The 15,218-nt window shown below is 40.2% G+C and overlaps 1 protein-coding gene across 1 annotated transcript in view; it reads right to left on the bottom strand.

The window, feature by feature from the left end:
* The window catches only part of LOC118789630 (transcription elongation regulator 1-like protein), a 38,896-nt gene extending 36,152 nt beyond the window's left edge, over positions 1-2,744 (bottom strand). Inside the window, exon 1 of the mRNA XM_036546111.1 lies at positions 2,542-2,744. Within this exon, the coding sequence (XP_036402004.1) occupies positions 2,542-2,712 (171 nt within the window). The 5' untranslated portion in view covers positions 2,713-2,744. The remainder of the gene's footprint in view (positions 1-2,541) is intronic.
* Between the last annotated feature and the right edge of the window lie 12,474 nt (positions 2,745-15,218).

Here is a 15,218-nt window from a genome sequence, read left to right as displayed (position 1 = left end):
GTTCCGAGTCCTTGAATCCCTTCGGCCCTTCTCTGAATGATGGCGAATTATCCCAGACGTCAATACGCCTTAACCCCAGCGATCAAGCCCCCCCACTCTTTGTTCTCTTTAGATTTGGTGTCACGCCGTATTCCAGTGTGTTACAAGGATTATACGCAAAATCTGTGCTTATCTATATTACAGAAAGCACCTCTAGGGACCCGGTGGAAGTCTGGAGTCTCCCTGCACAGGTACAGGGAAATGTATGCATGTAGAGAGAATAGGTATTACCATCTACACACAGCACTTCCTGACACTCTTGTCTGTGCTTAGAGGATACTCCTTTTGAGGGTGACTTACACGGCTGACGTTTTAACATACAAAAATATTTTCTGCTTTTGTAAATTTTACCCATGCAAATCAGGCTAAGCACATCAATCAAGCATACCATGGCTGTGCCTCATCACAGATTCAAATCTGCACCCTCTTCGTCTGAATCCTTGCTTCCAAACCATTATATTACACTGCCACTTCCAGAAAACACTGCTTCTAAACGTGGAGGACAGGTAAGGTTTTTTTTTTGCAAATATTACCACCATTTCACACTTAAGAACATTAATGTTAAAATTGCAATTGTACATGAATATGCAGTCATCGCTCACAGCCATACTCACATCAGGCAAGAAGTTGTTACTGCAGTTCTCCTAATGTTCGTCTGTAATGATATCATATGATACAGGGCCCCTTCTAAACTGGGTAGCATGGGGGCTGCTATGTATTCATCAGAGACATATTTCTGAGTTTACAAAAACCTCATTCCTTAAATAGTACCATGATCCTGGCTTGTTCCTCTCAAATCGACCATCACATATAAGCGTTATCACATTTCAAAACCAATGGCTATCAATAATTTAGAAGCAATTACTGTAATTTTTATTACTCTAATTTTTAATCTACTTTTTACGAGCCTATTTATGATCATACTTTTTTAAAAAAAAAAGCCTTAAAGCTTCACAGCTGTAAACAAGGCCAGTACTCTGATCTTCACTAAATATCTCATTAGTTTTACTAATGAGGGCCAGAGCTATCTGCAAATTTAACTTAGCCATGCACTACCTCAGTTGGAGTCAGAATAAATGAACCTACTGCACCAATAAGCCCTCCTCGTTTCTACACACGCACACACACACACACACACACACACACTGCCACCACCCCCCTGCAGAGGAACTCTACTCCCTCGCCACCATACACCCCCCCCACCCCCACCCACACCCCGTTTCAACTTCCTCTTTCAGTGTACTCCTGCATGACTCAACAGGCCTAAGTGCGATGCCTCATATATCAAATATCCGATCCATGAACAAACGCAACAGCATCACGGGCACAGACGTTCATTCTCACTCACACAGCTGGTGCACACACACACCTGAGGGGTTTGTGGAGGTGTGCTTTATTAGATCAGAGCTGATTTAAGGCCGTGTGTATGTATATGACGCATTTGAGATATTTACTCACCATTGTGGCTTATGATATGAGTTCATCAGGTTCATTCGTTTTCTGTCTGCCGGGACACTGATTCGTTCATGTGAGACTGCTGGTAATGTCATTTTAATGTGAAAGGCTTTAAGGTATCTTGTCTGCCTGCTATGTTACTATGGTTTGAACATGGACAGACAAAGGTCCTAATAACAGTGCTTATGAGTTGAATATGTTGATTTGAACAAACCACACATAACAGTGTCTAAGTAGGGAGCAAAAATATTACATTTTATTTACCATAAATTGCCATTATTAGTAATTGGCCAATTCGGTAAACTGAGAGACACAAAAGTCCATTCCTGCTGAAAATAAATAAATAAATAAGTAGAAATGTCAAAACTCTACTGACTGTCTTGATGCAGACAGTGAATGGTAACTAATAAAGGCTGCAGATGAGAATAATCATAATATTGGTGTTCAGTGTCGAAGGGCTGTGAGTGTGACCAGGGTGTGTACATCTACAGTACTGGTCATTAAAGGTGAACCCACATTATCTTTAAAGTCAATACAATCTGAACTAATTACAGGACATGACGTTAAACACCTGAAGTGTACTGTAAGTATTTAAAGAAACCAAAACTTGGGAATGTCTACATGAGTCTTGGTTACATAGTAATTTTAAACCATGATGTCATAAATTAGAGTAAGTTGTCATTTTAAATTTTAAATTCTATGTTAAATATTTGGATGTAGTGAAACACCTGTTGCTCATCTTTCATCACATGAATAGACTACGATGCCATCCTAGCACAAGGTTATTTTGCAAGCCAACCAAGCATGAGACATAGAGTACAAAGCGGCTCACATCATACAGACAAGTATCAAGTTCTCCCTGAGGACAAATGGCTTTTTATACATTACAGCCCTGATTACTCCATGTAGTAAGCACTAAACTACTCTTTAGACCCTGCAACACTGTATCATGAGAACAATCTGGCGAATAGTTTTTTCCCTGTATACATGTGCTTGATGTATTAACATTGAAAATCATCTTGAGAGCAGACAATGGCCGTCTCGTACCTGACAGACTGCCGGCTCTGGTTTGAAAGGTATCCGTATGATGGGCAAACACGGCTCGCAGGTGAGCTGCCACCCGGACGCCGCCAGCAGGACTGGAGGCGGGTGGGAGGAGACTAAGAAAGGAGGGGGTGTGGCTCCCATCAGGCGGAGCCCAGAAGGGGGCGGGATCATCCCGACCCAGGGAGGAGCCTCTCCGCTCAAGAGCCAGGGATGAGGAAGACCCTTTAATCTCGAGATGGGGATCATTCTGCATCCTACACCTGACAGCCTCTGTGGGTATCCTGGAGGGGACATCACCAGACAAGGCGAAAACACATCAATGTGTGCCGTTACACAGCAATATGTTCTGTACTATGCAGCTGCATACATACAACATATGTTTAGAACATTTTTTATGGATCCCGTCATATACATATTCATATGTCGTATGCATATTGAACCTCTGTCCTGTAATTTTCATTTCCATTTTCCTACAATCAGCAAAGCCTTCCACCAAAATAGAGAAGGTGAGATGATAATAATTATGTCACTTTCAACTACCTTTGTGAATGTAAAATAATGTTAATCAGAATCTTTCTTAATAGACGTTTCCGCCTTTTACGATTACCTTCATCGGATATATTTCAAAGCGAAACTGGTGATAAAACTAATGAAATGAAAAAAAATGAAAACTAATGATATCAAATACACATTTACAAATGGGCGCCACTTAATAATGATGAACGTCTTTAGCCGTCTGTTGATGTCTGTTTTAAAACGTCGTGATCGCGTGTTTACAGGGACCATGCACAGAACACATAATATTGATATATTAACACATACTTTTCAGGAGCCAAGTAGTACCCATTTAAAAACATAACTAACGATACATATTTAGCAATAAGATACACAAACGACTTTCTCCTAAATGAAATACACAAACAAGCCTTTTTTACTCCCTCCCTCAGACATACACCTGACAGCTTTCGGAGAAATAAACGAAGCTTAAAAAGCGTTGAAAATAACTTCGTAAGGACAGTCAGCATGTCACTGCGTCTTCCTAAACGAGATTAAAGTTTCCTCAAAGTTGTTCTTATATGTCGGGTAAAACATAAAGCTCAAACTCACCTCAGATGCGCTTGGCGAACTGCATCAGCGCAAACGAATTCTTCCCGCACCTGGCTTTTTGCATTTGCTTTGCCGAGGAATTAAAACATTTCAACGTCGTTTAAATCGAGTATCCACGAAGACTCCTTTTGACTTTGACGCGCTCTCAGTTTCCAGAATGGCTTAACAATTTCAGCTGCTCCAGCCGAAAAAATACGGGCTTTGCGTTCTCCAAATACATCCTCAGAGGGTTTGTTGCGGAGTCAAGGGACACTGCGTTGTTCACTGTCACTGATATTTTGTTAATAACCCAGCGATATCTCCCTCCCAGTGCCAGCCCTTCTCCACCCTTCTACTGAGCTCCACCTCGCTCTTAAAACTGCTTTCCGTTCCTTGTTAAAATAGACTGTACATGTGCAGAGAATCCCTAGCCGTTTTGGCTGTATTTCCAACTGGATCGTGCGTTCACTAGATTGTCATGTGGGGAAAAGAGTATAAATCGCGGTAAAATTACACTAGAACAACACGGCAAAGCAGGCGTGCAAATGCTGCTCGGCAGCACCACGCGAAACCGTGCGCTGCTGCTCGGAAATGAACATGAGACACCGAATTCGTGTCAGCCCACAGTGGCACCGAAACCCTAATGAGTGCTGATGCGCCCGCAACTCCAGAGTCAAACTGCACCGAGCATAACAATTGCTCATAAAACAAACGACTGGAAATGCGCTACCAGGTTATGTGAGTGGTCATGGCACTAACGCAAGCTCATTGGCAGCAGCGATTTGTTGGTAATTGTTAAAATTCACGTGACATATGGGTGAAAACTGGTAAATCGCAATCAACGCCAGATCACTTCTGTGATATATGAGTTTAATCAAACACACTCACATGCACACACACACACACAATCATAATAGTACAGTGGAGTCTGTACATATTTGAAGGACCATACTGGACCATTTCCTCACATGGGATTATGGTCACAAAAGACATAAGGGGAGATAAAACGACAGTCATATAATGCTGACTGCACTTCAGATAAGTAGTGTACATAAACTCACTGCCTTCAGTCTAGATGCACAACAGTGAACACTTTTTGTTTTCACTCAAATGAGACAAGACCAAATGAGACAAGACCAATAATCCATCTGTCAAGTCCTGCTTGTATTTGGGAGGCTGTTGTTATTGGCAGATAGGACCATTGCTTCTTCTTTTTCAAATAAACGCATATAAATGCCAATCATATTTCTTTATTCACATACGGCACACGAATATAAATGTGAGTGCAGTGTATGCCTACAGTATATACTTATCAATTTACATTAAGCTGTAATAGGACAATGGAATCTACGGCACCTATCTTGGCCCCATCTTCCTGTAAGATGTGTGTGTGTGTGTGTGTGTGTGTGTGTGTGTATTTTGATGTCTGGGAGCTGATGTCAGCTGAAGATGCAAAAACTCTGACTGTCAAATCCTCATTTTATCCCCCCGCTCTCCTCTGGATCTGACTGACAAAAAGAAATGAAACAGTGTCCTTTGTAAAAAAAAAACAAAAAACCTCTAAAACAGATTCCTCCCCTTCATGGTGTAGCCCAACAAGAAAGGGTAGGTGCAATACATCTCTGTCCTCTATCTTCAGATTTAACAAGTCTATTATAGCGTGCAGTGACTTCTCTCCCCAGGCATGATAATTTGTTCTCTGTGTTCAAAAATGGATATGCATTTCTCTTCCTGGGAGAAGAATCACGGGGTCCTATTTAGAGGACACAGGAAGAGCAATAATCAAATGCACAATGCTGGTGCAGTGTCTTTGGTCTTCCAGACAGGTCAAAATGATACTTGTACCAAGCTGGCGATTGTCTGCTACTGTTACTGGCTGTGATTTGCCTTTCTTAACTCTGTGCTGAGCATATATATGTGGAATACCAGTCAAAAGTTTGGACACACCTGATTAAGATAATGAGAAACATGCACTCAAAAACATTTTGATCTAATGCTTGAAATGCTTGAAATTTGTTCTTTAGAAAAATATGCATCATGGTGTTGATACCTATGTATGAATTTCTTTAGAAAAAAAAATAATTAAAAAAATACTTTTTGGCTATTTTGAAAAAGCTAATATACAAGTTTTGATTTGTTTATAACATTTTTTTTTGTCACTGCATACTTTCATTTGTGTTATTTCATAGTTTTGATGTCTTTACTTAATTGGGATTTCCCCATTTATAAGCATATAATTATAGCATTTGCAGAGAGAACATCTTTGAGCAGGACCATTTACACACTGCAGGTTGCATGTTGTCCATGTTTACAGCTGGATACTCTGTTGAAGGTCAATTCAGGTTATGACCTCTGCTTCATCTACAGTACCTATCCCCCAACCAGCACCCTAACCTGCCACCCTGTGGTAAGAAGTCAAAATCCTTACCTACTGCACCACACAGCCTTTGTTTTGGTGTCTCTGATTGTCTTCCTGTATTACTCCCACATTTTTTCACATCTTAACACATTCACATATCCTCTACAAATTAGGAGAGAAAAGAACCGGCCCATCATCTGTTGTTTGGACCTTAGCTGTGATTTCAATTATGTAATTAGCCGGAGACCAGCGAGGAAACTCAACAGCTCTATTTACATGTTCCATCTTGTTAGGCAAATATTTGCAAAGAAAATGTTGCAGACTCTCCAGAGATAATACTGGTTTCATACATAAAACAGACCTTGGTTTCGCCACACATTGTCAATAAAACTACGCTCCTGCATAATCCTTTTCATAATGATACAGCTTTTAGTGTTGGTAATGGGCAGCTCAGTAAACATAAAATTAAGCTTAAGCTTACATTCTATTTGAACAGTACGTGAATGAATCACTTCTACCAGCTCGCAATTTTATGCACTTACATTAATGGATTCATATGTGAATTGTTGTGTAAATACATGCATTATATCCAGCAACTGACAAGAAACTTGTTAATTATCCCTAACGTAAAGTGGTACCGTAAGATGTGCTGACATCATATCTACCGAGAACAATGTTTCCACAAGACTGCACATCTTACAGAAAATAAAATCATCCAGCCTGACTTTGCTACTTTTCCTCAGATATGAAAGCATTTCAGTCTTTCAGTAAGCTTTGAGTTCCCCAGTCCCTACATAAGGCAATGTCTTGAAAAATCTTCCTTTCTGAATTCTAGACCGGTGAAGAGAAGAAAGCAAATTTATAGTTGTACCCACCCTTGTAATTGTAAATTTATATCCGTTTTTTGTTTGACTACATGACAAATCATTGTCTGACTGGATAAAACAACTTGTCTTCCCTTATTTTCAACACTAGAGATGTTAAAATGGCGTTAAAACCTGCTGGACTGAAGTCCTCCAAGTCCACATCCCTGCCATAGCCCATTACCCCTTCAATTACCCATGCTGCCTGCCAGACTTCAGCCGCCACTGACTGGCAGGATGAATACTGGCACAGTAAAGCAACCTTCTACAGGGTGGCAGGATGTCAGATGTGATCAGGTTACACCAACCGGGTTACACCTTCATTTTAAACTCCATTGATCTGCATCAAAACATCTAGTTGTTTTTTTTTTTTGTTTGTTTTTTTCCTTGCAACTGTAAGGTAATTAGCATTTTATTTCTCCTACAGTTGGTGGCATATACCCTGTTCTAAAACTGCTGATGGACAAGAAATTATGTGCGTGCCAAAAAAAAAAAAAAAAAAAGGATCTAACGAGGTACAACAGCAAAATCCGCTTGGTCCCTCTTAAGCTAGGGTCTTTAAGGAAAAAGAGGAACATTCAGTCCCAGCGCTCTGTGTTCCATTCTCTCCACCTATCAGGACAGCCCCAGTTATATTTGCTGTAGCAAGTTTTCTCGGGAGTATGAATTTGCCGGGTGAATGCAGCAGTGGTAATCGATAATGATCGTTGTGAGCATTTGTGCTCTGTTGCAGCTCCCGGCGCTGGGTTTTTCATTCCAAGCCTGTAATGAATTTGGCAGGTCCGGATTACACAAGGGCAGTCAGTACTCCAATGTCAGCTTTGAGCCCTCCATTGCTGGACTCAATTTGATTGTGAAACACACGCACACAAGAAAAAAGTTGTTGATATTTGGAATTGCACTTTACCAGATGGTGTGCAAGCATGCGGCCTGTTGCACAGTGATTATCTGATATATATATATATATATATATATATATATATATAAAGGGAGAGAGAGAAGAAATGAAGAAAGAAAGAACAAGAGAACTACAGTAAACATTAAAATTAAACATGAAAATTAAAGCTACTATTATTTAATATTATTTTTGTCACTATACATGCTTAAAATGTATAATGTCACCATACAAGCTCAATAGAAGCAACTGAAGATGGCCAGAATGAAGTTCTGTCAATCAAATCACTCAGACATTTTTAGATTAGGGCCAGCTGAAAAATAAATTTAAATGAGCAATGAGGCATAAAATATGGGAAGCAAATAATAAAAAAAAACTTTCAGACATTGTACTTAATGCCATGCCTGTCTGCACTTTTTTTTAATGCAATACTGTTTTGTCTCATCTCAGGAAGGAAGTCAGCTGGTCTACTTCACAGGTAACCTAGGCAATGCAACAAAAATTTAATAATTTATATGCATGTTGATGGGGAAACACAATTAAAACATCATAATCTGGAAAACGTCTTATTTACTTTTCTTTCATAATAAGCGGTGTTAGTATTGATTTGTTGTCACAACACGTTTTTTCATCGGGGGAAAAGCATTATTTTACATTTGACATTCAAAGTTAGAGGACTGTCAAGCCCGTGGTGTTAATTGACAAAAAATAATATTCTGGGAGGTCTTAGAGGTGTTGCATTCACATTTCACGCTCATTAGACAAGGCTGCAAAAAATATGGAGAGCTGTCAATCATATTACTTAATTTCACAGCTCAGCTTCTTCTGCACAGGAATTTTTCTGCATCAGAGACATCGATATGCTGGTGAAACGGATCAGACTTGGGTGGCAAGCCATTAGCCCCGGGGCAGTTCCACAGCTGAATCTTAACTGCCTATGTTTGTGCACACTTTTAAATGCTTTATAAATAGCTAATGGCAAATATGGGACTCGGAAATAGACTCCCCCCAAGCGGAGGCAACAGGGCTGAACTTCTCATATTTGGCTGCAAGTGGAGGCAGTAGCCCTAGACACTGCAGTGTCAGTCAGTGACTGAGTAAGAGAATATTCCCACATACCAACAGCATTCAAATGCGCATCCATTTGTGCTCAGAATGCCTATACTGGGACTAATTTGAAACCCCAGATAGCTTTCTCCAGAGTAGGGTGGATTTGCAAGTAAATTCTGTAGGAAACACACTCTGGACAAGTGGCAGTTTGCCCCTCAGATTCTGAATTCATTCATTCTCCAATACCAACGTGTTACTATTCTTACTGACGGAGAACCCAGCTACAATGTTTTTTTTTTGTAAGAAAAAAATAGTTATTGCTTGAATTTCTGCAGATATCCTGTGTGGGTCTCATCTTTGTGAAAGGGGACTTGATTTGTATTCCCCTAATCCATTCAAAGATTTGTGCTTTCATTTTTCATATTAATATTTTAAATATTGAGTAATTTGTAATATTTATATTGAGCTTTTATGTTTGTCGTCATTTATCCATGTTTGGTGCAAACCTGTCAATGCAAAACTGCTGGCAAATCATCAGATTGACCTTAAGTGAGATTTTAATTGATGGGCACCGCATGCCATTGAGAGCAGGTGGCATTGATTGGTTCATTGTTACACACCTGACTCCAATATGTTATCCACACTATAAAAGCAGGTGTGAGAGGGCAAAGAGGATCAGTTTTAAAGGAGCTGCAGAGTAGGGCTGTGGTGCAGGGCAGCAAGCTGTCTGTCTGTGTAAAATAGCTGCCAGTTTTGTAAAACCATGGGAATTTTAGGCATTTTATTGAAGTGAAATAGCAAAAGGCTAGAAATAAGATACTAAATGTGAAGGGTTCTAACTCCTTCAATCATTGAGTGTGCAGCTGCTTTTAGTTTAAAGGCATGTTACAAATAAAATATATAATTATTTATTTCTACCTTAGGGCAAAAAGGCCAGTGAAACAATGTAGTCACAGCCAGTATGAATCAGTTCTTGTCCTCTGGTAGAAACACTTGGCTCCCATTCCTCTGGTTTCAGTGAGGGGTGAACGTATGAAGGAGGTGATGGAAGTGGTACTGTTTTCGGTGCTACCGGAGAAATAAAGTGCCCGAGACTGCCTGACGAGCACAAGCAGCCACTGCCTCACGTGGCCGTTACGCAATACTTTAACGAATGTGGCAGTCTTGCAGGAGCGACGGCCAACGCGGCACCGCGAGCCTTTTCATCTTGCCATTCCCTCATCCACGCTACTTCAGTCCGGCAGCTGGGGTCGAATGTCGGACCGTTCAGACAAGTATGTCTGAACACGGCCTGTGGTGCGGAGCCGTGCTCTGCGGGTGGGAGGACCCTACCGCCGCTGCACTAAATGCCTTTTTTTCCAGAAAACGGGCTGAGTGACGTGCACAGCGATCTCAATGAGCGTCTGTTTAGAACACTGATGTAAAACGGAAATAATAACGCACGCTACCCACTTTGAATGCACCAGCGCCATACCGCTACCTCGACCGCGATGTTTACAGTTTACAATTTGGAACAATTTCCATGCCCACACATTAGGCAGGCGCGCTCTAATGCAATGTGAAGCCAAAGATGCGCGCCGAGGTTTGATATGAATATTTAACATCATCTGCTGTTTGATATCGTATGATGCTGACGTGTGATGATGTAATCCTACTGCAATCCAGAATAATCTGGCAGTGCTGAACAGTAGGCGGGGTCTTTCCATCATTATAATATATAATATATATATATATATATTTTTTTTTTTTTAATTGACCACTCCTTCTTAGACAATTTTCTGTTCACTACCTGGTAGACCAACTACAAAGGTTACCTCATTTAGACAAATGACAAATTAAATAGTGACTAGCCTAACTGGCTTGCTATGAGATAACGTTGTCTGTAACTCCATTGCCTCTAAGCATGATGTATCTTTTTCTGAGCCATGATTTTTGGCATTTAAGATGTGGTAATGAAACATAATGCAATCAAGAAACTTAGATGAATATAACATCATTGCAGACTGCTAACACCGCGACAAAAACATTGTCTTTATTATTTTAGCTATTGGTGTTTGGATTAATATCAATTTAGAAAATGAATGAATGCAGGACACTGGTTTGGATTTACCAAAATGTCCTCAACAGGACCAGCCTCCTTTACATTGGCAAGCCTCTGATATAGTGCTGAAAACTGCGGTGCTCTTATTAATGGTGAAATGTTCCCATCTGTGAGAACTTGTGAGTGAGAGATGAAGGTGTCTCACATTGTACTCTTGGGGGATGTGGTTTTAAAAATATGACTGAGCCATTCCGCTCAGATGTGCTCTTTCTGGGAGTCTCTTTGTTTGACCAAACAGCCTCCAAACCTCCAACAGATCACTTCCATCTCTTCTCCTGCAATTCAGATTTTTCCCATACTCGGTGCTTACATTTCACTTCATTATGGAATAAACTGATGATGTACTGTGCCGTTCAGCAGATTGCTTTGAGGAAAAGCATTTAATTTCTATGCATCCATTCTCTTCCCCGTTCATAGCATCTCCACTTGATGCATCCATATTTTCAACTATGGCCTTATTATGAAAATTATCTGTGCTCTCTGACTATGCTCCCTTACTACTAATGTTAAATACGAGCTTAATGTAGAGGCATGCATATTATTTATGGTTATCACTTTGCAAGCCAGCTTGAAAACTAAAAAATAATAAAATCGTGCTAATGGTTCTCTACATCATTCCATACATGCTTTTGATGGATTTGTGCCTTTATTGATTGCTGCTTCTATATAGGTAGAACTACCTCACCATTTGAATTCTAGCTAAGCGCATAGGTATGTTGGCATCAATGAAACAATGCCTAATTAGCATTAATGTGTAGTTTTACAGTAAAAAAAAGTTTAACATAAGATCAAATCCCCCAGTTTCAAGAAATCAAGCGGTTAAAAATTGGTCAGGACATGCAGACGAGTTCAGGATGGTTTAGGAGGTCTGTGCTTACCTACGTTGGGTTGGGAAAACACCATTCATTACAATATTACACTGGAGTAAGCAAAATCACAGTTATAAAATGAATTTTATTGTGTCTCCCTGCCAATGTTGTAATTCATATCGCAGTAACACAACTCAGAAAGCAGAAAAGAAGTGTGTTTCTTTGGTGCGCTGTTTGTGCATAGAAGACATGTGTCAGCCAAACATTGCGGCTTGACATTCCACACATCACAATAAACACATCTGCTTCTGTTGAGCCCTCTGCGCAGCTCTCAGGATGAAATCTGAAAGTGAGCCGAGAGAAACCTCTCCCCACCTGCTGTGTACGCAAGATAAAATCCCCCAGTTACAGGTATAGCTGGAACCGGGATAATGTCACAAAAACTCCCCTAAAGTAGGTGTGCGTCTTTGGATAAATTCCTCCCACATCCATCTGTTTCCCGAGTTTGTGAGAAATGTATAAGTGCTGTACGAGTTTTAAATCCAAATGCCAAATGTTAACAATGATGGGCACTGGGGAGTCATTCTCCAATAGATAGCTTTGCCCTAGCGTTAGACTCTTTTGGGGTGGGTTTTTAAAGGACCCTGAACAGGCAGCAATGCATTAAAGAAATGATAATATGACGCTGAACTCCTGTTCAGGCACATCTCCCCTGTCTCAGGTGGTAGTACAGATCAACACTCACACTGTGAAGTCAAAAGAGTCAAACATGCCAGAACTGTGGTGCATCACAAATGAGACCAGTTCCAGTTAGTAAACAGTAAGATCACTGCCCTCGCAACAAGATAAAACTGCACCAGTACATTTCTATACTTTCAGAAGTACATCCACTTCTGGGTATACAAGCGGAGATATTCAGTAGTCTTTGGGGGTAGGAGTGTTTTAAGAGCCAGCAGACTATACGTTTCAGCCTATGACACATAGTGGTAAAGCATTTGGTCTTTTATATGGTTACAAAAAAAGCCCTGAGCACCACATACAGAAGTGGAAAAGGAAAGGGAAGGAAAAGGACTGTAGGAATCAGGTTCTTTACTGTAATTTTGAAAGGACAGCAGCAGCCCAGTAATTCTTATACTTGGGAAGCCATACATCATAAACTAGCACAATGATGGGCAAGCCCACTATGGCTGGTGATTTGACAAGACACGCACAAAAAAGAACAGCAGGTAAATTGTGCCAGAGCTGTTTTACCTTGACGGAATAGAACACCTGTATATAAATAAATAACAAGTAAAATGTACCAAGACAGCCTTCTACAACACAGTGGCTAGGAGGATGAGCTGGCAGCAGTTCAGAAAGGTTTCAGTGACCCAAATTCACAGCTGCTGCGTCCATACAGGTCTCTCCCAGAGAGCTACCAGAAGCTCTGCTTTTATACAGAGCCTAATGAAGGCAGCAAGCCACACCTGAGCTGATTACTAATGCACTCCAGGTCCATGTGCCTGTTTGGTGTCTGTGCTGTCGGAGGTCCTGAAGGCCTCCCAGGATGGGGGGAGGCACCAGGCTCAACTGTCCGCAGAGAAAAGGATGGGAACCACCTTCTCTGCTCTCACAAAACCCCTCTCTCAGCATCACAGATGGGAACCCCGTTGCCTCATGTCAGCCACTGAAGTGTTTTATATTTCAGTTGTATTCCAAAAATTCCTCTAGTCATACTATAGAAGTAAGACAATTCTTCCCACTGTTGACGTAAGAAATTGTTTCATTTTATTTCAAATGTGATTATTCTTAATATGATTTTGATGACTGTGGTTTTTAATGTCAGTATCATATGATCTTGTGGTTTTGCTATAATCCAATTTATCTATTTCTTTATATGGAATGTAGTTATTTATTTATATAACACCTAGATATCTTAGATCTTTTCATGTTTATCACCTTATTGCAGTGTCTTTTCTAGGTGCTCCACTTTGTGGAAAACCATGTGTTTCATTGCATGAGTCCTTGTTCTGCTTGTTGAGTGTGTTAGATTAGAACTCTGTGTGAATTCTTCTGTCTGTAAGCCATGTTTTGGCCAATCCCTCAGAGAAGTTTTGCAGCGTGCTACGGAACCTGCTGTTAATATGCAGTTGCTTCACTGTGCTTAAATTTCTTTAATGTGAATTGGGTAAGAAGTGTGACCATCAGGCAGTGTTCAGCTAAATAATTTTGTAATTTTATTATGATTTTTTTTTTTTTTTTTGATGGAAGAAAATAATTTTGGCTTTGCTGTGAGAAATAACATGTGTCATCATCAAATAAGCACTAACTTGGCAGTAGATGCATTCCTCAGTATATGGGTCCTCTGCTGCTAATACTTGTAATGTTTAACAGTAATATGATTTAACAGTAATATGAGCACATTAGCTATCTTTTCATCAGCAGCAACAACAATGAAAAGAGACTTTATGAACCCTGTGAATTGAGCTACCAAGTACTGACAATCAATGATTCATATGAACCAATGAAAAGACATTGCTCTCCTTGCAAAACATTATGATTGGGTCAAATCCACAAGGCTTTGATTAACCTGTGATGCATGCACCCATTGTGGTGTTGATGAAGACTCATTTTTCCATTACTAAACAGCAGAAATGGTTTGCTTTGTCTATAAGTCAGTCTATCTGTGTGGATCTCTCTCCACCTTCAGTGAAAACCCAATAACAAGCACACCTGGGACACATAATCCATCGCTTGTGAGGCTTTGGAGGTATTTTAAAATAAGTGCTGCAAACTCCTGCAGAGAAAGAGCTGGCTTCACAGACAGACAGTGACTGAGACAGGAAGGGGAAAACAACACAAATTGCCATCTGTTTCTGTCTGATCTTGACTGGAAAAAAACATCATAACCCTCAGAAGAAGTGGGACCATTAACTGTGTGTTTATATATATAATTTACAGGACCAGTCAAAACCATGAAATAACAAAAACGGAATGGAATTATGTAGTGACCAAAACAGTGTGAACAAATCAAAACAAAACAAAAAAAAATCTTATATCTTATGTCTTCAGAAGAAAATTTAGATTTTTTTTTTTTCCGAAAGAAATTCACACATAGGTATCAACTTCACTATTTCTATTTGTCTAAGAAACCAATTTCGAGTTAACCAATGAGTTATAAGAGACAGTGTACACATTTAAGTGGAATTTTCCTTCTCTCTAGGCCAAACATGGTCCATTGAGTAATTCTTCATTTGCAAGGTGGCCATTTGAGACATATATTAGCAATGCTATTACCTCTTTGCTGTTTGTTAGCACAGATTCTGGGGGATCTGTCACCCCAACTGTTTTTCCAGTTCAGATGTAGAGATGTGTGCCACCTACATGCGTCTTGTGAGATTCGTTCACCAGAATCAAACTCTTTTTCATGAAAAATCGCACGGCCTCCGACACGTGCCACATTCCGATTTTACATCAAAGCAGCTTGTGTCATCTTTTCACTCGGTGCTGAAAGGGCTTTTGATCAGCTCAAATG

The sequence above is a fragment of the Megalops cyprinoides genome, chromosome 15 (genome assembly GCF_013368585.1).
Source record: "Megalops cyprinoides isolate fMegCyp1 chromosome 15, fMegCyp1.pri, whole genome shotgun sequence".
Lineage (NCBI taxonomy): Eukaryota > Metazoa > Chordata > Actinopteri > Elopiformes > Megalopidae > Megalops > Megalops cyprinoides.
Note: the sequence above shows the minus strand (reverse complement) of the source record. Positions and strands in the feature narration are given on the sequence as shown.